The sequence below is a fragment of the Erpetoichthys calabaricus genome, chromosome 4 (genome assembly GCF_900747795.2).
Source record: "Erpetoichthys calabaricus chromosome 4, fErpCal1.3, whole genome shotgun sequence".
In the NCBI taxonomy this organism is placed as follows: domain Eukaryota; kingdom Metazoa; phylum Chordata; class Cladistia; order Polypteriformes; family Polypteridae; genus Erpetoichthys; species Erpetoichthys calabaricus.
In genome coordinates this window covers 269,167,709-269,194,092 of record NC_041397.2, presented here as the reverse complement: position 1 = coordinate 269,194,092, position 26,384 = coordinate 269,167,709, and the positions used below count along the sequence as shown (strand labels likewise).

General features: G+C 38.8%; 1 protein-coding gene across 1 annotated transcript in view; it reads left to right on the top strand.

The window, feature by feature from the left end:
- Window positions 1–26,384, top strand: part of fstl1b (follistatin-like 1b) — a 118,411-nt gene that overhangs the window by 67,553 nt on the left and 24,474 nt on the right. The window contains exons 4-5 of the mRNA XM_028800779.2: window positions 3,464–3,593; window positions 17,729–17,761. Of these exons, the coding sequence (XP_028656612.2) occupies window positions 3,464–3,593; window positions 17,729–17,761 (163 nt within the window). The remainder of the gene's footprint in view (window positions 1–3,463; window positions 3,594–17,728; window positions 17,762–26,384) is intronic.

Sequence of the window (26,384 nt, the reverse complement as noted above, 5' to 3'; positions counted from 1 at the left end):
ACTTCTAGGTCCTTCACCTAAAGCGTTCATTCAAGTTTCAAACCTACCATTAAGCATTTAAAATATAACATTTTTACATCTTGCGTGTAATATTTGACATTTACTTAAACTCAGCTTCATCTGCCCAAACCTGTAATTCTGTCTGTAAGTCTCCCTGTAATAATTCAGCTAATTAGACATTGTCTGTTGCTCAATTGAATTAGTATTATCTGCAGACATAACCAGCTTGTTATTTTCAATCTTACCAAAATTATTTATTTATATTACAAAGAGCAGCGGACTAAACAGTACTTCATTTTTAACATTGCCTAATTCAGAAAAAGTTCCTGTCACCATAACCCTTTCGTTTTGGTGTTGCTTCTTCCAATCACTGTAATTCAAATTGGGAGTAATGCATACAATACAATTACTGTGCTGTGCTTACAAGTGAAAGTGCCAAATTAAAATACGGTATTAATTAACGGAAGGAAAAAGTGCTTTGTTCAAATTGGAACAGCAGGTCTCTAAATGGGTGCCTCGAACTGGGTAACAAACAACACTGGTGCTCCAAGAGATCAGATCATTATTATCAGTCCAAAATAAAACATGAAGGGATGAGCAAAGACAGAATACAAGGTTTAACAAGTTGTATGGCCTAACATTAAGGTGCGCACCAGAACTTGCTTAACTGTTTTGAAAAATGGAGCATTTTTAATTTGTGATCATTTACTTAATCAAAAGGGAGAGATATTGCATTTTTGATTATTACATAGGCGGCACGGTGGCGCAGTGGGTAGCGCTGCTGCCTCGCAGTTGGGAGATCTGGGGACCTGGGTTCGGTTCCCGGGTCCTCCCTGCGTGGAGTTTGCATGTTCTCCCCGTGTCTGCGTGGGTTTCCTCCGGGCGCTCCGGTTTCCTCCCACAGTCCAAAGACATGCAGGTTAGGTGGATTGGCGATTCTACATTGGCCCTAGTGTGTGCTTGGTGTGTGGGTGTGTTTGTGTGTGTCCTGCGGTGGGTTGGCACCCTGCCCAGGATTGTTTCCTGCCTTGTGCCCTGTGTTGGCTGGGATTGGCTCCAGCAGACCCCCGTGACCCTGTGTTCGGATTCAGCGGGTTGGAAAATGGATGGATGGATGGATTATTACATATTTCATAATAATGATTAATTTTCAACAATAAGTTATAATAGAATTAATTACATGCATTGCTAGAGTATATCCATCCATCCATTTTCCAACCTGCTGAATCCGAACACAGGGTCACGGGGGTCTGCTGGAGCCAGTCCCAGCCAAAACAGGGCACAAGGCAGGAACCAATCCCGGGCAGGGTGCCAACCCACCGCAGGACATACACAAACACACCCACACACACACCAAGCATACACAAGGGCCAATTTAGAATCGCCAATCCACCTAACCTGCATGTCTTTGGACTGTGGGAGGAAACTCACGCAGACACAGGGAGAACATGCAAACTCCACGCAGGGAGGACCCGGGAAGCGAACCCAGGTCCCCAGGTCTCCCAACTGCGAGGCAGCAGCACCACCGTGCCGCCCTGCTAGAGTATATACAGTATACACGGTAAATTAATGTTTTTTAATAGCAATTTACAATATCATGTAAATAAAACCAGGCCCAGAATGGCTTGTGGTAGATGAAATAGCTTTCATAGACTCTCAGGGTGACTTACAAATCAACTGATGTCCTGTTTTTAGTTATTGGTCGTAGTGGGTCTATGACAAAGTGTAGGTAATAATTTGTAACAAAAAGTTTTTTAAATACAAATTGAATGGACAATGAAATATCTATGTTAAATTCTGCCACATTTCAATAATTTGTATATGGTGTCTGTTTTGCAATTTATGAGATTGTACCTAAAAATGAGGACACACAAAATAAAACATTGCCTGTCCTGCTCAGTCACTCTCATGAAAGTTACATCTTTTTTAGGGTGTTTGCCCCCTGCTCGCTTTGCTCGCCCACCCCCATGGCCTGTGCTACGTGCCAGCCATTTTGCGTCTCTGCCGCTCGTGTTGTGAAGAGGGAGGCTGAACGCACCCCAAGGAGATGTGGTTGCTCCTCTGAAAGTCCCTCTTAAATGGTGATACAATGTGAAACACATACAGTTTTTTTTTTTTACCTCCTCTTTGCTCGATCAGCTGCTGGCTTGCTGCTGCTGCCATACCGAGTGATCTGCATCTTGTGCGGCGCTTCGAACATTTAAAAGCCTGTACAGCAGCTGTCTTTTTTGTCTACTCTTTATCTTTTATTTCTAGCCACGGGCATGGTTAAATCTGTTGGCACAAAGTCTTGTCTCGCGGGACATGAGTTCTTGATATTTTAATTTATAATTTAAAAACAGAATAAAAATCTAAGAACATCACATTAAAGTCTGATATATTCTGAAAAGAATTATACCAAACATGTATGTGTAGGTGCGGTGGGCTGGCGCCCTGCCCGGGGTTTGTTTCCTGCCTTGCGCCCTGTGTTGGCTGGGATTGGCTCCAGCAGACCCCCGTGACCCTGTAGTTAGGATATAGCGGGTTAGATAATAGATGGATGGATGTATATGTAGGTTTTAAAATAAGCCCGATTTAAAGCGTGACAAAAAAACATCACATAAAAATGTCACACAAAATCATTGCACTTTTAGGCTTAGGATTTTATATAGAGTAGATGACTGTTTTGGTGGTGGGGCTCATTCACTCATTCCAACACTAAAACATCAAAAACAAGTCCTATTACCTTCCTTATCTATCTTTTCTTTGCTTGTTTGCCAGTGACACTTAATTTCAACTTGTATCTTGACTTCAGGCTTGTATTGCTGTTGACATTTAAAATCCACTATGGGGATAACTAGTGCCTCTCTAAAAAAGTCCTCAGGCCACCAGACTACATTGTTCTCATATTTCCTACACCCACACTTTTGCTTAAGGGGTAACATTTTGAGCCAGTTAACTGTCGTCAGTAATAGACAACAGCCTGTCATACATTGTGCTCTTCAGGGATCCCCATCTGATCTATGTGCAGACTTCTCTTCTATATGGTCTATCCAGCCCTTTCTGTCATATGCTTTGTATGTTCTGCTTCTTTCCCAACAACCCCCTGACAGTCAAGTAGTCCTTTATAAGATAATGGAAGTGATTCAGGTGTATCCCCATCAGTTTGTTTATTTCAACTCACAATTAGTGAATTGTATCTCTTACTCAGTCTTTGACTTACACTGCAGAAATAATGCACCTAGGTGAAATATTTTTATAATAATAATAATAATTCTTTACATTTATATAGCACTTTTCTCACTACTCAAAGCGCTCTTTATAGATGAAAGATAAACCATAAAGCTCTGTTTGAGGGGATGTATATAAACATCCAGGTCATAAATCAGAAGGAAGACAAATGCCTTACCAAGAAGTGCTTCTTCTTATAATAGTCCCTTGTTCAGTTTTTTTTAATTTCGTTTTTCACCTCATTTCTCAACAGCAATGCAAAATTCACAAGAGACCAGTCTGTGGCAGCAATGGGAAGACCTACCGCAACCACTGTGAACTCCATCGTGATGCTTGCTTAACTGGCTTGAAGATCCAGGTCCTCCATGATGGACAATGTGAAGGTGAGAGCAAGCAGAATATTTATTCTAAACATAGCCCCTTTCTTAGGAAGTTGCCCCAGAATGCTGCACAGATTAAATTATAAAGAAAGATAAAGTAATCAAGGGGTAGCACAACAGTTAGCTCTGTCGCTTTACATATCTGAAGAGCCAGATTCACTTTCTGGTTGGATTACTTTCATCACTTTGTGTTTTTTCCCCCATGTCCACTTGACTTTTTAGTGGGTACGTCAGTTTTCTCCTACATCTCAAAACTGTGCAGGCTAACCTGACTGACATCTTTTATTTAGCTTGGTATGTGTAAGTGTGAGCACAGGGGTGTGCAGTGAACTGGCAATCCATCCAGGGTTGATTGCTGACTTGCACCAGGTACTACCAAGAGAGGCTTTATCTCTAGCAACTCCATTTTAGATTAAAATGCTACTGAAATGGATGGAGCAATGGATAAAGTGATAAAAGGTTTTGGGATACAATGTCAAAAGTAAAAATTATCAGTGAGGTAAAAGCTTCACAAAAATCCATTCATACTTCATATACCTGCTTTATCTTAAGTACCTGAGGAGAGTGAGGTTATCCTAACAGGGAGATTTATACATCGAAAAATAACCCTGCACTGTCAGCTGCTTACAATTTGCAAGGTACTAAAATTCTTGCTATCATTTCATATCTTCACTGTAGGGAGCAGCAGGGTCTTACAATATGTTTCTGTGAGTTTATTCAGGAGATTTAGATGTTGAAAGGGGCTATTATCGTTAACATATTTGTTGATCTGTTTTATGATCTTCTAAATCAGTTAGTTTATGGAGATCTGGACTCTAACCCAGCAACAAAAGGCAATGGGCAGCCCTGGAATGGGGTGCCAGTCACAGGCTTACTTACATCAGAGTAACTAAGAGACAGCATTCAATTTAAGAGTATGGCTTTGGCACATGAGAGAATACTTTATAATATGAAACTAAGTGAAAACACATTAAATAAAAAGCAGTAGTGAACTGTAATTTCTACATTTTGCATACATGGCTAAAGCTGTTACAAAGGTAAGATCTTTAATTAAGTGGCAGAGAACAGAAATAAGGGTAGAATGTAAGAGATTTTCCAAAAGAAAAAACAAGAACAATGTTCGGCATGCAGTGAGCGCAACAATTGTTCACTAATTCAGAAGAAAAAAGTCACCACAAAACAAAAGTCAGAACCAAAACTGACATCAGGGGGCACATGGAATGTGAGTCGTATGTCCAGCAACTATGTAACAACATAATGATCAGACACACAAAATGGTAGCACTCATGCAAACAACCACATAAGATGGTAACAACACAGAAAGACAAATTCACAAACTAGTGAAGGGATAATATCACGAAGCTACTGATAAGAAAATAAAAATAAGTAAAATTAAAATGAAATGCATACAGAAGCATATGGAAACAATGCAAGCAAATGAATATTACTTTGCTGACAAAATCAAGTTCTGTAGCTAGTAAGCACACTTCCTTAGGGCTAGCATTGTTGCCAGCCTGTGAACCACACAATCACAGACCATCTCATTGGTCAGGCCTTGTGTGTTTTGAATAGACCTGTTTTAATGAAACAACGTGCATGAGTGTACCTACAGTAGCAAGAGTATGCATGCAAAATATGCACAATGCAATGTCTGCATGAGTTACAGCGCTAAGAAATTAGTCATATCTAAAATACGGAAGAAATAAAGATTTATTTTAAGAATTATAATGTAAGACACTTAAAATGAGGCTGATAATTGGGACTGACACTAGTAACATGGGATATCTGGTCAGTCTAGTTAAAAGGAAATGTCAAGAAGAAAACTTAGAAGCCTAATGAAACAATTGTGAATAATAAAACCTAATCAAGAAATCATGAACAATACTCTTCTTGATTTTGAAAAGCTAACTTCAGACCATTGGAGGCTGTCTAGTTGATAGCAGTGAAGTGAAAATTAAGGTCAGAATAGTAATTTGCATTTATACAGCTAAATATTTTCTTTTATATAACAATTAAATTACAAACCAGGCAAAAAATGCAAATTGAGGTGAGATGAGATTTTTTAAACTATTGACAACAAACTGAACATATATAATAATATATAAAAAGCATAAAAAATATAATAATGTGGTATTACTGATGAAAAAGCACATATTACATTTAATAAGAAGCATTGAATCAATATAGAGTTGTCACTGGTATCTCCCTAAATATGCAGTATAGTACCAATTAATTTGCCACAAACTGTGTATATGGCCCCCTAAATTAGTAATTATTTTTTCTGGAATGTCAGTAAGTATTAAAGGAAAGGTATTACTTTAAGGTAAACTATGTTTCACTGTGAACCATAGTACAGCAGAGGATGTTGTAGAACTTACATGATTTTTCAGGCAAGCATATTTATATGTAAATAAGAAACAAAATCACATCAAACAAAAGTCAGTTCATCCTCATGTTAGGGTGGTAAATTATGTTGTACTTGATGTCATCCGGGCTCGTTTCTGTTGGTGTGTAGACTGAGAAGATGTGCGTCCGGAAAGTTCCACCAATCTGTAGGAGTGCAAGGCGATTTGAGAGTGGCTGAAAGACAGTATCACTTCTAGAGGTCCCAATATCAACTATAAAGCTAACCCCTGCTTCATGTTTCTTGCCGCCACAGTAATACAGCATCATTGTGTCATCACTCTCTTGTATTTGAATAGTCATAGATCCCGATTTTGTAAGTCTGAGTTCAGATAACACCGCAATCAATATTACATCTATATATATAAAATCCTTATGTGCGTCCAGGTGTCCGTGTGTGGGTGTCTTCTGGTGACGTGCGCATGCGCGGGGCATGGTGCTATGCGCGATATTACTGTCAGAGAAAGTTAGAGGCGTTTTACGGAAATACAAACCAGTATTACTGCGAGAGGAAATTAAAGGTACACAATACAGTGACGCATATTACAGCCACATACAAGCCAGTATTACTGTCAGAGGAGATTAAAGGCATATTACCGACGCGCACGCCTGTATTACCGCCAGAGAAAATTAAAGGTATATTACGGACGTATATTACGGACATACAAGCCAGCGGACGTACAAGATGGTATCCTTCAATAAGGGCGCGCACAGGCATCCTCAATTGGGCGCAGCGAATAAAGGTGCGCGTAAATAAAGATCTGCACCTGTTGCTCTTCACATATTCCAGAGCCATTTGAACTAAATTATCTACGCACCCTTATTGAATAGAGCCGTACAAGACAGTATTACTGTCACAGAAAATTAAAGACACACAATACACGGCGGCAGCCCACGAAGAACGGTCAGCTCAGCAAGTAAACATCAACAAAAGAAAGGCTGAAAGAAAGAAAAATACGACCAACAAAAAGAATGAGGTCAAAGTCCCTTGCCATGTAATATAGACTGTTCCTACTAATGTTTATGCACTACTGTTCTAGCGCCCGTTATTGTAACGGGCTAAATGACTAGTATCTCAATAATTCTTACATAATTGTTTCATTCTGGCCTGCATGATGGCCAGTTCTCACATTCCATGATGTGAGCCAAATTTCAGATTTCAGAGTGATAAGTCGGTGGCGCGATAACTGTAGCCCTCTTCTCAGCAGCATTCTGGTTCCTCAGTGCTGGTGCGTTGGATACCCCGGACACTGTAGCATTAGCAAAATAAATATTTTCAGGAATACCCATTGGTTTCTTGCCTGGTTTCTACAGTCCCTTGGCATGAGGCCAACACTCTTCTTTCATCCTGGCTTGGGACAGGCTGTGGTTACCTATTCAACTATGTGCTAATCAGCTCCCGATTTTGATCATCGCTCAAAGATGTTGGTGTGATGCGTGCAGTCGACTACGCTTTGGATCATTTCATGGTCCGTGCAGTGGTGAAGCTCTGACTCCAGCATGCTAAACAGAAACAGCCTCCACCTAGTAAGCTGAACTGGATAAACTTATTGACCTCTGGATGCAAGCAGGACTTCCAGATCACATTGTCCAACTGATTCACAGCACTTGCACCATCCGATGACACAGACAAAGAGGAAAAACAGATTTCACATGTGATTCTAGAATGCGCTAGGCCACTGTGCCCACCACTTCACCAACGAATGCAACCTGGGATTTCTGATGGCTTCCTCAATCTGGTAGATCAATGCAAACACACAAAGCTGATGGACCATGTCCAGTACATGCAACTCAACCGCCAAGTATGCCACAATATGAAAGCTGAACAAGAAGCATACTGGAATACTGTGGCAAAAGACCTCAAACAAGCAGGATGCTGTATAGCACCCTGAGGCCTCTGAGTGGGCGAACGAAGTATCATCAGAAAAGCACATAGAGTTTGTGTGATCTCCAGCAAAGAGCCTTGGATGATGGAATGAATTCTTTCTGGATCTGTACCATCAAGAGCTACCACAACAATCAGCTGCTGAGCCGCTATCTGTCACAGTGCCAGTAAAGTAATATCTGATGGAGACACCCAGCTCCAGCAACTACATAGTCTGCTAAGGCTGATTTGAATAAATACCCGCGACATGGAAATGAGAGATCATTGTGCCAATACTGAAGAAAGGAGACAGTTGGGACTACAAAAACTATCGAGGCATTGGTGTGCTTTCTATTGTTGGCAAGGTCTTTGCTAAAATTGTTCAAATGCACCTGTAGAAACATCAAGAAGAAACCAGTTGTGAAGAGCAGGCAGGGTTTTGGCCGAGCAGGGGATGTTGTGACCAAATGTTCGTCATTAGGCAGCTTATGGAAGAAATGACTCGCTGTGACCAAAATACTGTGATCATGTTTATCGACTTAAATCTGCCTTCAGCTGCATCCACTGGCCAGTTTTTTGGAGATCATTAGAGAATTAATATTAGGTCATGTGAGGCTGGGGAGCATGCATTGGTACAGCGCATTTCTGCACCCATCACATGACGAAACAGTTTGGGATCCTGGTTGGCAACCTCCCCAGGCAGACAAGTGGTCCAGAACACCACCACCCCTACCAAAAATGACCATCTATCTGCTGCAGCCAGGTGTTATGGGTCCAGTTGCTCTGGTCCTCAACAATGTGGATCCTGTGAGCTGGATCACCCTTGGGGAATCATGCCACATGGCCATAGTGCCATAACTGATGCTCCCTCATAATGCAAGCAATGTGCCTCATTCAGGACTCCATGAGCGACTGCTCATTTGACACAAAGTCAAACCCGCGGTAGCCATGAATTCTCCAAAGAGACACAGTATCAAAGGAGTCCAGTCTTCATCTCAGGTCACTGGATAGCATCCACTTCTCAGAACCATACAGCAAAAAGGGAAGCACCAGGATTCTAAAGAGTTGGACCTTCGTCCTTTTGCAAAGATATCAGGAACACCATGCACCCCCGTTCTCTTCCAATTTGTCTACTGACTTCATAGGAATAGTCACCAGAGACATGAATGTCGCTGCCAAGGTAAGTAAGCCTCTTGAAAGGTTGACACTCTCTCTACAGACAAATACACAGCTGGTGGCTGTGCCCTAGAGGTCATTGAAGGACTGGATCTTGTTTTTTATCCAGGACACTTGCAAACCCAGACACTCAGTTAATATATGCTGCAGAAAATTATCGGCCTTCTTCAAGCAATGGACCATGATTCAGCTAGCTGTGTCTGTGTCCAAAACGAGCTGTCAGAAGAATTCTCCATCCAAACTAGGTTTCGTCAGGGCGATAGAGTATCATCGGTGCTATTTAACATCATGATCGATACCATTATGAGGAAAGCCTTCAATGGCAAATGTGGGACCCAGTACAACATAAACTGTTTCACCACTAACCTCATGTTCGCTGATGACAGCTCCATCTTTGCCGTAACTGACACTGAGGCCACTGACATCCTCTACAATATCACCCATGTCACTCAGTCCTATGGCATGAAGATCAATGTGGAGAAGACCAAAAAGTCAAATAATTGTAGTACCTTGGATCATTGGTCCATGAGCAAAATGTTGCATGCACCACCAAAATCAGCAGCCAGATTGGCCAAGCCACTGCAGCCTTTGCATCCCTTAAATGGTGCTTGTGGCGAAAGAAAAACATATTCTCCATGATCAAAGTCCACATCTTCAAAACACTGATCCTGATTATTTTGCTTTATGCATTAGAGACTTGAACGATGCTTCAATCCATCATCAATAAACCTGAAGTTTTCCAAACGTGGTGCCTATGTCAAATTCTGGGTGTCTGGCTGTGTAACAGCATCCAAAACGACACCTTCTGAATTTGATGCAAGCAGCAGCCCACAATTGAAGAAGAAATTTGGAGACACAGACCGAGATGGTTCAAACACGTATGCAGGATGGCTGACAGCAGGCTTCCACATAGGCTGCTATGGCGGTAACAATCACCACAGTGGAAGGTGCAGAAGGCAGCACCGAAAAAGACTTAGATCAAACAAATCAAAGCTGACAACAGAAATTGCCGAATTAACATACTGTAAGTGAAGCTAAGAATACTGCACTCGACCGACAGGAGCAAAAACGCATCATGAAAGAAATCTCGGACACAGTGGGACCCACAGCAGCATACTGGCTCTGAGGTCACCCTTATCCAGCTCTTTGCTGGGACCAAAGAAGAAGAAGACTTTTCTGGATCTCACAACACTCAGCTTTGATTTTTTTTTTTTTTTTTAAGTTACTGCTTTTTTTGTTTTTTTGTATTGTTATAGATAGATAGATAGATAGATAGATAGATAGATAGATAGATAGATAGATAGATAGATAGATAGATAGATAGATAGATAGATAGATAGATAGATAGATAGATAGATAGATAGATAGATAGATAGATAGATAGATAGATAGATAGATAGATAGATAGATAGATAGATAGATAGATAGATAAAATATGTTCTCCAGCATTGCCATGTTGTCTATCTTGTGGGCTCCACCATTTTTTGGATGGTTGCTAGGTAAGCTCAACCACAATTATGTTGCGTGTGCCATCACCATGTTGAAGGTATAAAGGTCAGTGCACTTCTTGTTGTCCAAGTTTGTGGATGCAACACAAAAAAATCTTAGCATTCTAATTACTGTTTTAATCTGATTTTTGGCAATGAATTCTTTTGGCTATCCATAGATAGATAGATAGAACTTTATTTGTTCCTTGGGGGAAATTTAGCTTTTTAAAGAAGCACTTTATATACATTTTTTATATAAATAAAGTTAATTGTTGTGTGTTAAGGATATAGATCTTGGGTCTTGAACATAAGATAAGTGAACAGAAATTGAAGAGTGAGTCCTAAACAGAGACAATGGTTGCAGTGCTTTGGTCGCTATACTGGACCTTGGTAATGATTGTAAAAATGTTGTTTTAAATAATGGTTGGTTTATTATAAGAAAACTAAATATTGCATTCAGGCTACAAGTTGAGGATCTGAGCTCAGAAATTCAGGAGAGAAACAGACTAGAACTAATGTCCGTCTTGATCGAAAAGAGACCATAGTTTCTGAATATCTTCTAAGGCTTCCTACTTAGCCCAAGTAGTGGTAGGTGTCTGAGGACGAGACCCTAAAATATCCATCCATCCATTATCCAACCCGCTATATCCTAACTACAGGGTCATGGGGGTCTGCTGGAGCCAGTCCCAGCCAACACAGGGCACAAGGCAGGAAACAAACCCCGGGCAGGGCAGACCCTAAAATAGATCCAGGATAAACTTCACTGATTTTAAGACATTTGACTAGGACTTTGTGTCGAAGAAAAGGACAATATCAATTTGTGGCCTCCAAAAGCTCCACCAGTAAAAGTATTATAGAAAATAGAACGTAGTAAACCTTCATGCCAGACTTCACACAAATATACCAACCTCCATGCTCCAACGTAGCAGAAAATTCTACATCTAGTACCTCTCAGATACAATATTGACTCCTGTCAATCAAGATTAATATACTGCTGTAATAGTGGTATCCCATGTAGCAAAAAAAAAAAGAAAGAAAACTAAATATGACATCCACATTCTATTTGCACATGAGCATCCTGCTCTATGCCATGCAATGAGACAAGGAATTATGTATACCGCCTACTCACAATGATATGTTTTTGCTGTATGTTGTTATTGTGACTCTTTCGCTTGAAGATTCATACCCCCTGGGGTCATGTGGCTGGACGATATAAACAGTTGCTAACTCACACTAATGGTATACCCCAGCAGATTCACCTTTACATGTGCAGCCAACTGCTTACTGGCACCTTTATACTACTACAGCATGACTGTGTCTTCAGTGAGTCATTGTATTTCTTCATGACTTTATATTTAATCACCTGCCATGGGTAATGCAACACCTGAAATGGTAGATCTTCAAAAAAGTCAGATGGTTGTGCAGCATCCAGAGGGCACCAAGTAGGTCACAAATAAATTAATAAAAATTCTTATGCCACTGAAATTGTCAGTACTTACATTATTTAAATAGGGAAACAAATATATTTTAGCTGTGATCCATCTATGCAACTTTTGTTACACCCTCTTAATCCCATTCTTGTTTCTGGAACTGGAGTCTATCCTGGCAGTTTCAGGGACAAGCCAGGAACCAAACTCAGAAAAATACAGGAGAAATAAACTTTTCTTTTTCATAATATTTAAGACGCCTAAAATGAGGCTGATAATTGGGAGTGTCGCAAGAAAAATGGGACATCTGTGCCCATATTTATCAAGCATTTTAGAGTGTGAAAGCAGTCCTAACCAGCTCAAAAATCTCAAAGTGACCCAGATTTGTTCCTGCGCATTGTATCAATTTCTGTAATTTAAGAAACTACTCCTAACTTCACCAGGATTTAAAAGAGCCCGTAAGCTGTCCTGACTTGCTAGGATCTGCCAGAAGATGGAGTTCAGACAGAGCTGAGCACACACAACCTGGGAAAGGTTTTTGGAAAATGCTGGACAATTAACTCCGACAGAGGCATAATAATACTGTACTCCTAACAAATCTTGTACGTTATGTTATTGATTCATTTATGTGGAGAAGCCATGTGCTGTCAGCCAAAATTAAAGTGTTGGTGTTGGTAATGGTAAAAAGGCAGCTTTGTAATAGTGATGATTTGGGTAAGTCACAACCAAGCATTTCCCGAATTTTGCACCAAACTTTGAAAGCCCATACAACACATGAGGTAATACGTAGATTATACGTTTGCCCAATCCCAGTATTTTCACATGAAAAACAAGCCGCATCCATGCAAATCAGCACGCACATAAAGAACATTTCCCCAAGTGTGGATGAGCATGCATACTGTATGTTAATCTTAAACAATGATGCAAACTGTATCGTAGTAGCCAGTATATTACCCGGAAGATAGATGGGGTTAGATGGATGATTGACAGTAAAATGTCACACAGGTACACAGAACTTTGCATTCCATGAACCCTTGAAACATTTGCGTTTTACCTTACAAGTTTGGGAAGGTTCAAGAACACAGGGGCAGATTTCTAGGGCATTGGATAAATAGAAACTCAGAATAGAAACTTCAGAGGATAAGAGAGGGATCGCAGAGAGAGACACGACATGCAATTCTGGAAGATGACTAGGAACACTGGAAGAGTGACATGCTTTCCATATAGCAGTTACATTACAAGGCATTTCCTGTGTGATTCTTCTGGAATTATGGCTGTGGATCATTTATTGGTAAAGAAATTTGCCTGTTATCGGGCTTAACTCTCATGCCGTGGATGTGTCTCGGCCTTTCCATCTCAGTGTTCATTACAATATTATTCATGATGTTATGAAGTGGCAACAATTTCATGCAGCATAGTGCAATATAATGCCTTATTATGTTTTCCTTCCTCTTCTTCTTCGATTATTATTATTATTATTATTATTATTACTTTGTGGTAAAGCCTCAGCGTCAGTGTCAGAAAACTGTACAACATCATTATAAATGTCAATTGGTGGCAGAGTAAACTCGTGATGCCGTTCATTCTCACATGTGGCCTCCTACACCTCACCGGGGCTGGAATTAGGATGATTCATAACTGCTTGTCATTTCCTACTCTGAGGTAGGACAAATTCTTATCCTAGTCCTGTATATACTCTTGTATAAAAGACAGGTACTGGTCAGCCTACTGTAGTTATGTGGAAATGTCAAGGAGAGAAGTTAGCAGCCTAATCAAACAATTATGAACAATTAAGCCTAATCAAGAAATCATCTGCTTTTACATTACAAATAAATAACCGATCAAACAAAAATTGTAAATTGATGTGAGTAGAAATTGCTCAAACTATAGACAACAAACTGAAGAATTATAATAATGTGGCATTACTGATGAAAAAGCACATTCACATTTAATAAGAAGCTCTGAATCAATATATGTTTATTTCTAGTATTACAATGTGTCTGACACAGTGTGATGAGAATGCAAAATTGAGATCAAAAAATAGAGAGGCATCATCACTAGTGCACAGCACAAATATATAGTACTGTATACTAAGTACTATATAAATATACAGTACTTTGGAAAGTGTACTGAGATGCAGAATATTAGTGTAAACAGCAGTTTGGCAAATCAATAATTGATTGTGACACTGGTGAAGGTAATGGGGCTGAAGCAGCAATTGTTTTGATCTCTAGGAGACTGAATAGAAGTTTGCAACCAGGAACTGAATAAATAAAAGATCTAGCAAAACAAAGTCAAAAAACAGGTGAGGATGTGAGAGCAAACATTGCAGAAAGAATGAGCCAGTAAAACTAACCAGAACTCAAATTCAGACTACATTGCCAAAAAATTTCTAATCCTAAAAAAAAGGTAGAGATATCCAAGAATGAGATCCAGTGCATGGTTGTCAGGAACAAACAAATCATAATGGCAACAGTTCATGTTGCAGCCTTCAACAGACATAGCAGTTATTGACAATATAGTTGTGGTTATGCAGAGAAGGTCATAAAATGATGACAACCACCCAAGTTTCAGAATTATAAAATAACTTAATCAGAATAATGATAAAATAATATAAGTGTAACAAAAACACAGTATAGTTGTACACAAAGCCCAAAATTGAAAACTAGAGTTTCCATAACCAAGATTAAACTTACGTTTAGACTTTACAAAGGACTATCTGCTGTAAGCTGCCTGAAAAAAGTGACTGGCTGCTTTATATTGCTTGTTGGAAAAATAGCAAGGAGTGTAGCATTTTAGTACATGAGGACACATGGGTTATTTAGAGTTAATTTTGGGTTAACAATTACAAACTAAGTATGTTTAACACAAACACACATTTTCATTTACTGACTAATTTGGCTTTCGTTTACTTAAGGTTGATATGGAAACTGCATTCCATGTAGTAAAACTGTGTTCCTGATGAGCACACATTTGTCAAAGACTTGTCACAGTCTCCCTTAGACAGTAACATCTACACTTCTGTGCCACTCAGAATTAAATGAGAAAAAACAAAATATGCCTGGTTATACTTTGATGTATATTGCAATTACAAGCATTATTCACATCTGGATGTCAAATCTGCCATATTTCGCAGCCTTATCAATACAGTATTGAGCAAGCTCCACAGAGCCCAAGTACAAAATCATAAGGACACGTGTTTGCACATACAAGTTCAACATAATTTGCTATTATTTCTTGCTTAATGCTAGTAGGGAGCACATTGTGCTTCTCTATGAAACAAAATTGAATTTGGCCAGCAACAATTAAAATAGCTCAGATAGTTCAGAACTTTCATCTGAAACTAAAATTAGTGAAGACCTGCTCCAGATGTCTGACTTCCCCATCTTTTTAGCTTGTGATCCTGGGCGGTTTTGTCCTCTGCACATCTGCCTAGTCCATAACATCATTAAAAATAAATATGATTGGATCATTAAAACATAGACAAGAATTGCTGTAATGATTTTTGCTCATGTTCAAAGCAGTAACATTATTAATGTTTATTACACATTATAGACAAAAGTCCTGCACCAATAAATTTTACACCAAATCCCAATGCACATTTTTATTAGCTAGGTTCTTCAGTCGCCCAAATTCAATACAAGATGAGGTTGTGTATTGTGATTTACAGTACCATAAATGAATAATTACCATCTAATTAGAATAGTAATATCCTCTATAAAACTACTAGAAACTTGGTATGTCTTAAAGCTGAAGTCAGATTCTAAGTTGTATTTCTTAAGTTTCCTAGAGTTGCATTTATATATTTTTTCATTGAGTCCACAACCCTGGGTGCAAGGCATTAGCCAGCCTTAACAGGGTGCCAGATAGTTTTATAATCACCAGTGAACCTAACATGCATGTGTTTATATATACTTCCCAAACTGTCTGAAAACAGAACTGGGGCATAGCGGCGTGATGTCACTGTTAATGACCACCTGGACATTTTGGGGTCCTAGTATTGTCACCCACTATGGAAATAGTACTGCAGTTACAGTCTTTGCTTAGTGTACAGTGCCAATATCACACCCAGGATCCATTCTCTGCCTAGTAATGATATTCCCATCTCTACAAAATGTGAGTGTTGATGTATGTGTGTGCTTTCACTATAGTGGACTATGTATATAACATGACTATATGTTGTATATAATATAATATTATCAGTCCATTTTCTGAACTCAGTTCTGCCTGATCAGGATCACAGGGACACTGAGCCTGTCCAGGTAGGAACAGCCACTGCGCAGGAAGCAATTCAGCTTACAGTTCTCAATTGTGTACTCATGAGGCTTCGTGTTTCTTGTAAATCTTCCTGTCTTTGGATAGTTTGCAGATGCAGAAAGAACATGCAAATAAGATGCAACAGCCAAAAATCATTCATGGCCCAAATCCCAAGAGGTAGCAATACTACTTTGTGGAGTAGCCATCTTCCTACTCATCAGTCATTCATGCATTTATTTTGTGAAGCCATCAATCTTATAAGGAGTCCTCCCAACAATGGGTCAAACAGTAGATCCAATGCCAGTGTGCTGATGGTGCCAGTCAATCAATCAATCAATCAATCAATCAATTATTGAGCTACCGTTTATACTCATGTTTAAGTTCTCCCGTGGATAAGTCGGGGCTTGATTATACTGTATAATTTCTGGTATTTTATAATGACGGTCGTATAACTCGAATGCGGAAAACTCACACTATTGATCCAAAAAATTACGATATGCTAACGCTCAACAGAGAGAGAGTGACCACAGAGCACACCGCCTTTTTTTTCTATGTATTGTGCCTACATGACCACACAGTAATACCTGAACTATTCCAACGCGACATTTGCACTGTTTTGTGTTTTTTGTATCTCACACCCTCATACATCTTTATTGTAAGAGGATTCCTTATCTACGATGGAGCATTCGATCAGAGGAAAATATGAAGCTGGTTTTAAATTCAAAGTCGTTGAAGTGGTGAAAGAAATTGGTAACTGCGCTGCTGCAACAAAAATCGATGTGTCTGAGAAACTGGTGCAAGATTGGAGGAAGCAAGAAGATGCTAAAAAAAAAAAAAATTAAGTGTCGTATTTTTGAATGGGCATATAAGTCGGGGTCTGACTTTATGTTCGATTTTTTGGGTTTCAAGACCCGACTTGTACGCGAGTATATACAGTATTTTCCATTATGAGAACTTAGCAGTGCCTGTTTAGCTGCTTTCTATTATAATTTGGTTTGAGTGGATCAATGAAAAATAAAAATGAATTATCCAGAATGAAAAACAAGTCTAACCAATCAGACACCTCCGTCCCTCCCTCCATCCATCTCCTTATGTCTAGTAAACAGCTCCACTCAGTCAAGACCAGAACAACCTTTTAATTACAGTAGAGACCCAAAATCTGTGACATTTATGACTTTAAACCCTTGATCATAAGAATTGTCAACAATAATTAGAAGAATATGTCTGAGTGTATTAGTGTTAAATTACATATTTACAACTGTTGGGGCATAATTACTGTTCTCCTTATATTATATGTTTGTGTTCATATTTTAATTTGTATGAACTTCACAGACACAAATTCCATGCAGGTGACATTTTTAGAAAAACTATGGAAATAAAGGCTAATAAATTAATTAAATAAGCTAACAAAGAAACAGGTAGATGATAGTAGACCTTGCTTAGTTTAAATGTCATATTATTGTATTATTTTTAGGCACAACTGAGATTATTTATGTAACATTTATGATTTTTTTTTTCTTACAGAGAAAAAGTCTGAAAAGGCAGCAGCAAGTCCAAGTGAGTACAACTTTATAACTTGCAGGGAGCTGCTTCTCTCTTTTATGAACTACTGTATTGCAGACTTTTTGTTCAAGTTCACTGTCATGTGTACAATTAAATTCTTACATACATATTTCCATCAAAGTAGTGACACTAATACTGTAAAAACAGACAAAAAAGGACAATAAACACAACAACAACAGAATGAAAAATAAAAAAAGAAATAATATATGACCTGGACTGCTAATTCTCAGTATACCAGCAAAACAAATTCAGTCAGTTCAGTATTTGTTGAGAGTTTTGTCATAAAAGATAAAATAGTTCAAATTGTTTGTTAAATACTACTGCAGGAGACATGCTCAACTTACTTTTTGCTTCACTTGAATTATACTACAGGCTAGTTAAATGGCTTGAGCGTAATGAAGGCTTTATTTTATACATGTTTGTATGCTGCGTGCTGGGCTGATCCCACTGATTTTATTGAGTTTCTGTTAGCTTTGCTTTTGGAAGAGGGCAGCAGTCTCGTCCCTTTTGAGCAGGACACGCAAAGAGTGAGCTTCTGTTATAAGGCTGTGAGAAAACTAGGGTGCTTTGCTATGGACTATAGAGTCAGGAAGCAAAATTAATAAAACCTTTATGACAAAATTGATTAATCAAGCAATGAATCAACTAATTAAGTGTTTGAATGATAATCATACTAATAGGCTGTTTAAATAATTGACAAAACAATCCTTCAACCAAATAAATGGTTTCTTGATTGTTAAACAAGCCTTATAATTAATTATTTCATGAATTAATTTACTGATTACTTTATAGTTATTTAGCCAACCAACCATTTCGAGTTGCACTTTGGGTGCAGGGTGAATTAATCAACCTCATAATTAATGATTATTTGACTATTTAACTATTTCACAATTATTATTACACTGATAAATTATATTCAGGCATTCTTGAGTAATCGACAAGCAAAATACAGTATCATGTGCTTATGTGAGTAACTTAACTTGATAGTTAAGATAACTTCATACCTGACTGATATATTTATTAAGAAAAGTTAAACAACAATTATTAGTTATTAGGTTATTTAATTATTTGGTAACTTAACCAATGATCCATTAGTTATTGATCAAATACATTAAGTAAGTGAATTATTAGTGCAGAAATTATGATTGGGCTTACCTGCATTTTTGGGAATAATTAATTTAACAATTAAGGAACTGATTAAATTAAAATTATTAACTGATTAATATAATTAAATTATCAAAGTAATGAATAATTAAATAATAAATAATTATATATAACTGACATTCAGACAAGAGTAATAATAAGAATAAGTTAAAATTTTTAAATTTACTTACTAATTGTGTGTTTGGTTAGTTGATTGAATGATGTTGTGCTTTTGTGTTTTATTTTAGCTATACTGTACTTGTTACGAGAAAGTATGATGGTGCAATGGTTTAAACCCTGGCCTGATCGTTGTCCATGTAGAATATGCTATCCCCACTCACTTCCACCACATCCCAACATTAACTGGAACTCTGCACCAGTTCAGTGTGTAGGGTTGGGTTTCTTGCCTTACAGAATTGTGCCCAATACTGTCAGGTAGAGGTACCCTTCTTAATCCAAACATGATCAGCAAATTAAAAACTGAATGAATTTATTTTTAGCGGTTGCTTCTTAATAGATGTTATGCTGCTTGAGAGTCTCTGAACAATACCAAAAATGTCCACTAGAGGGGGAAATACTGTCAAAAGCCCCAGTTGGTAACACAGAGGGACACATAAAATTGCTTTAAATAAATGACTTATTAATACAAAAATGCGTTATAAGAACACAAAGCTCCTTGGAGCACAAAAAGGGAAAAAGGAGTTGCCATCAAAGGCAATACAGGGCGAACAAAGTCAGTCAGTCAGTTAGTCAGTCCACACAGGGTGCAAGGCAGGGACAAATCCTGGGCAGGGCACCAGCCCACCGCAGGGCACACACACACACACACCCAGCACACACTAGGGACAATTTAGGATCGCCAATGCACCTAACCTGCATGTCTTTGGACTGTGGGAGGAAACCGGAGCACCCGGAGGAAACCCACACAGACACAAGGAGAACATGCAAACTCCACGCAGGGAGGACCCGGGAAGCAAACCCAGGTCTCCTTACTGCGAGGCAGCAGTCCCAATACAAAATCCCTGGTGATGTCAAAAAACAGAGCAGAAGGTTAAAAATCCAGTGATCACAATAAGCAAAGTAAAAACACAATAAACTCTCACCAAGTCCCTAGCATGTTTCAATGAACCACCAGAAACTGTGGGAAACTCTTGCCTTTATAGGGATGAGGGCAGTCCCTGGAGGTGATGGGCTGGTGGTTGTGCATCTTGGGAAACCACTCACAGAACACAAGGCACATAACAAAGATATACATACACAGATAACATTAAAAGACATACGAATGCAAATAATAAACGGACAAAACAGACATTAAACAAAAATTTGAACCCTAGCCAGGGGAGAAATCCTGGCTGAAACATAACAATAGACCAATTATTATCTTTGTTATTGTCTGTATATTCTGCCCATGTCTGAGTGGGTTTTCCTCCATTACCAAGAAAGGCACAACATGACAATTGACAACTCTAAATTGACCCAAGTGTTTGTGTGCAAATGCCACCGCTACCCTGATTTGGATGTATCTATGTATGCATGTATGCTATGCTAGGCTTATCAGCACAATATCTACTGTAAAAATATGTTGAAATTATAATTTGAAGATTCACTGGCTGATTTGTTGGTTAATTGATTTTGTGTTTTTGTTTTATATATTATTGTGCTTTATTTTAATTATAGTATATTTGTTGCAGAGTATATTGTGCTAAGTTTTTAAGCATATGTGTGCGCAATAAAAGGAAACTGAAACTGAAAATTGATTATCTGATTGACTGCATATTGTATTTAAGATTATATTAAAAGTGCCACGCTGCCTTACATAGTGGTGACTGCTTAGCTGTTTGGAGGTCTGGTCTGCTAGTGCTCTTATTGGACTTTCCCCATGCATATAGCTTCACTGCCATAAATAAATAGTTGTAGGCTGGTCTCGTGTTCCTGACAAGATCAGAAATCTCATTCTAAAGTTTGTTTGAATTGCACACGCTGGAGACGCTAAGTGGATGCATGCATTTCAGTAAGCCTGACTCAACTGGTCATAAACACTGTGAGGAAGACAGCTGAAGTCCTGCAGATCTTTGATAGAAATCTAGGTCCCTGGTACTGACATAATAAGATCTTCCCAATTGCTGGTATTATGACCATGTCCATCAAAGAAAACCCAGACAAAAGTCTGAGGAAAATACACAACAGTAGTCTGAGAGACAAAGCACCCATTCATGTAACCAGCCAGAGGCAGAAGGTTTTGTTAATAGTGATGGACCAATCAGGGTTACCTGAAAAACTGCATACCTGGATTTACAAGCATGGCATCTTTCCTGTGATTCTTTTGCCTCTAATAGTGTACAAGGCCCCAACTGCAATGACTGAATGGTAAAGCTAAAACTCCCTATCAGCCATATGGTTCTGTAGTACAGAGAATCGGTAAACTACAAAATGAAGCGCTTCCATGGGTGAAGGATTTTAATTTATGAGGTTGCCTCTTCTATCAGACCCTTCCATATGTATATTTCAATTAATGAATGTTAAAAAATGAATTAAACTGTCTTTTACTTTTGTTAATTTGTTATATAGCACTGTGATATGTGAGAACTCTTCAAAATCTTCCAAACTGCAATATTATTCTTAAGCCAAAGATCTACACAAATACATGAAATAAATCAACTAGATATATAACAATAAAGCAAAATGAATCAGGCAAGTAAATTATAGAGTGGACTGATATGTACCTATAACCACATCATCATGCCTCATTCTATAGGGTGCGACTGAATCACTGGGTTGGATCATACCCAGCATGCAGCAGTGATAATTTTCCATCTTTCCTTATTGAAAGCTCTCAGACTAGATCAGGATCACAGGAGGCAGGAACTTATGCCAGCAGCATCAGATGCTCCTTTTTATTATTTACCTCCATCCCCTCAACAATATCTTTCATATATACTGTATAACATTAACTTCCACTGTTATGCTGATGACACCCAGCTCTACCTCACTAGCAAACCTACTTTTTCCTTTCCACCCTCCTCACTTATTGAATGCATAGCAGAAATTAAATCGTGGAATTTTATTAAATTAAATAGTGACAAAACTGAGGTTCTCCTCATTAGTACAAAATTCCTCTGTTTCCCCTTCCCCACAGGTTAAGAGTCTGGGTGTCATCCTTGATAGTACTCTATCTTTTCAGTCCCACATCAATAACATCTCCCGGTCTGCATATTTCCACCTGCATAACATTAATCGTATTCACCCCTCCGTCACTCCCCAGACCACTGCTATCCTTGTTCATAGCCTTGTCACCTTTCATTTGGATTCCAGTCTCACCAGTCACATATGCGTTTATTAATAACCTGCTTTGTAAGATGATGCCGACTACTTGTGTACTGGGCCCCATCTCCAGCACACTACTTAAATCCTGCTTTCATGCTTTCATCCCGACTGTTACAACAATAATAAACTCATCCCTTGACACTGGCTCTGTGCCGCTCACTTTTAAAATCGCTTCTGTAACCTCAATGTTAAAACAGTCTGGTCTTGATGCTGACAATCATCAATTTTCGGCCTCCCACTTACCTTTTCTGTCAAAAGTTCTTGAGCGTGTTGTAGCTTCCCAACTCACCAATTACTTAACCGGTAATAATTTGATGGAAAGCTTTCAGTCTGGTTTCAGGGCTCAGCACAGCTGTGAAACTGCTCTGCTACGGGTAACCAATGATTTTCTTATGGCAGCAGACTCTGGACAAACCAGCATGTTAATTCTATTAGACCTCAGTGCAGCATTTGACACTGTCAGACATGACATTCTACTGTCCAAAATGGAGAACATGCTGGGTATCTCTGGCACTGCCCTCCAGTGGTTCAAATCCTATCTGACTGATAGGCAAGAGTTTGTTAGTCTTGGCAACAGCAGATCCAGCACAGCACCAGTCACAAAAGGAGTTCCTCAGGGCTCTGTCCTCGGTCCTCTGCTTTTCTGTATTTATGTGCTTCCCCTTGGCCATATTATCCGTAGCTTTGGACTGGGTTATCATTTTTATGCAGACGATACTCAACTCTATTTCAATGTTAAAAGTGGAACTTCACCAGAGCTTTCTCAGCTCACAACCTGCCTCAGTAAAATTAATACCTGGATGGAGCAGAACTCTTTAAAATTAAATTGCAACAAAACTGAACTCCTGCAAATTAGGAACTAAAGTGCAACTTAATAAAATGATCTCCTTCCTAGTCCATCTTGGCAGTGATCTCATCAGACCTGCCTCTACTGTAAAGAATCTTGGTGTCATTTTTGATTCCTTCCTTTCTTATTCCGCCCACATAAATCACATTAAGAAACTTTCTTACTTTCACCTCCGTAACATATCCCGTGTTGGCTCCTTCCTCTCCTTTTCTAATGCTGAGAAACTTGTCTATGTTTTATCACATCCCGCATCGATTATTGTAATTCCCTACTGGCAGGTGCCCCTTCTAATGTTATATCACACCTCCAGCTTATTCAAAACTTGGCTGCAAGAGTCCTTACTCGAACTAGCAGCAGCGAGCACATCACACCCATCCTGCTCCGTCTTCACTGGCTCCCTGTGTCCTACAGAATTGAATATAAAATCCTACTAATAACCTACAAAACCTTAAACGACCTTGTGCCAAACTACATCAGTGACCTTCTCCATCACTATGTGCCTGTCCGCCCACTAAGGTCCTCTGATTCTGCCAGTCTTGTTGTACCCCACACTAATCTACACTCCATGGGTGACAGGGCCTTCAGCTGTATAGCGCCCAGACTCTGAAATGACCTACCGAAATTAATCAGGTCAGCTGACTCCATGAATTCTTTTAAAAAAACAACTCAAAACTCATCTGTTCAGGAAGGCTTTTAGCTCTACCTGACTTTATTACCCTTCTGTCAGTTTACTTCTCTGTCAAGATGCTAATGTAACCTGTATGTGTGTGTGCTAGACCGTCAATTATGTTGTCTGTTAGGCTTTTTCTCTGAATTTACTGTCTTACTCTTCTTTATTTATTTATCTGGTTTAGTACAATGCTATATAATGTATACCCTGCTGTTCTTTTTTAAACTCTGTGAAGTGCCTTGAGCATGGGAAAGGCGCTATATAAATAAAATGTATTATTATTATTATTATTATTGCAATTCCCTTTTCTTTGGTCTTTCTCGCAAATCTCTTCATAAGCTTCAACTGGTCCAGAATTCAGCTCCCCGTATCATTACTAGAACCCCTCTATTCACCATATCACTACCATCTTGTAGCTGTTTCACTGGCTTCCAGTTAAATTCCGCATTCAATTCAAAATTCTCCTGTTAACTTTTAAGGCTATCCACAACCCTGCCCCTCCACATCTGTCTGACCTCCTTCATGTTGCCATTCCCTCCCGCACCCTTGGATCCTCTTCTTCCATCCACTTGACTGTCCCCTTCACCCTTCTTACCACCATGGGGAGCAGAGCATTCAGTTGCTCTGCTCCCCAGCTTTGGAACTCATTACCATCTGAGGTTAGAAATATTGATTCATTCTCACTTTTCAAATCTAAATATAAAACTCATCTGTTTAAGACTGTTTTTTCTCTTTGATTACAATTGCTCTGTCTGATTTTAATTTTTACATGTTTAGTTTTATTTATAATGTGTGTTTTATCTATCGTTTGAGTGTTTAGAAAGGCGCCTACGAATAAATCAAATGTATTATTATTATTAAGGCAGTAATTAACCTTGGATGGGGTGCTAGTTCATCTTAAGATATGTTCACTCCAACCACTGCATCATCATGTTGTCCTAATGAACATTTTCTCAGTTGATGTTTTCAGCTTCACATTTTAAATGCTAGTTTGACGTCTATTCGTTTTAGGTTTCCGTGGATACTTGCTACCTTTTTACTATTTCATCCCTACCCCATCACTTCCACTATCGAACAAATAGCTGAAGCAGTTTGTTCTTTCTCTTGTAGGAATGTGATCAGCATGTTGAGTTCTGTATTGTAACCTTTGGTGCTTTTTGAGTGTTTTTAAAGAAACTGAAGTAAAACCGCAGGTGAATGATGAAACCATTATGGTATCTTCCTGTAAGGAAGCTGCCGGTTGTAAATCAGCCAGCACAGTGCCAGGCCGCACCCTCATATTGCAGATGCTAGGTGGCAAACATGCACTTTTGACCACAAAGCAGCTGTTCCAGGTTTGTCTCTTCGAATCATTATCTGTCTGGTCTCGCCTACTTACCAGCATGGGTTTCTTAAGGATAAGGTTACTACACATTAATGAGAAGAGTAGTGGTTCATTAAATAATAAATGACATTTTTTCATACATCAGAAGTTTGAATAAGACTAGTGGCACTGTTTCAAACTTGGCTTTTTACAAAGGCTTTCAGTAAAAGGTCAAGCCTGCAGAATAAGATGCTTCTTTAATAACATAAGAAGATGAAAACGAGTTTAAGAAAAAGTGGTTTAAGAAGAACCATCTGCAAATGAACGGCCAGGGCAGATACACATTCTTTGAATGGCATTACGCATTAAATGTTGATGTAGGTACATCACAAACAGGTGAAGTAATTTAGTAATGGGCAAGTGAAAAATTTTAACAAGAGATGCTTTATTAAATAAGCATTTTTTAGTTTAATACTTCATGGGTTAATTGACTACATATTTATATATCAAGGGCATTATATAAGTTTTTTTTCAATAAAATAGCATAGCGTAACATTCTTAAACCTGCTTGTTCCATTAAGGTTCACAGAGTGCCAGAGCCCATTATAGAAGCACTGGGCAAAGGTAGGAAATAGCTTTGGACAAGGTGCCAGTTTATTGCATTATTATAGAAATGTGTGGGGAAAACCCAAAGAACCCAGAGAAAACCCCATGCAGACATAGACAGAGTTGCTAATTTCATACAAATGATGGCTAAAATTTCAACCTAGAACTTTAGAACTTTGAAAATCATTGCACCACTGTACTGTTCTGTAAATTATCAAAATTGAGCATATACAGTACAAGTTAGTGTCACTGTCTCATAGATCCACTGTGTACTGCTAAGATATATTAGAACCAGACCACAAGAACCATTAATGACAGGTCAGAAGAAAGAAACAAGCCAAGAACATGTTAAAGTGAAAAAACAGAGAAATCAGTGTAATCTTTTATCATCATTAAAGTACAGGACAAAATAGCAGTCAGAAAGTACTGTTGATAAATCATAGACGTAATTCAAAACCTGAAACACTTAGAAAATTGGTTAGTTAAGGTCAAAACTTGAGGACAAGTGCCCTCCAATTCTGGTTTATAAAATTTGTGGATGAATGGGCCCTGCCACAGACTGATAATCTGTCCATGGCAAGTTCCCTCCATAGGCACCCCCTAAATCGTTTACTGAATTAAGCGGGTTTGATAATGTTAATGTGTTTTATACATGTACATGTTCCCCTGTAAATTACTTTGCGGTAATGCCTAACTTTGAAACATATTAAAATATCAGTTGATT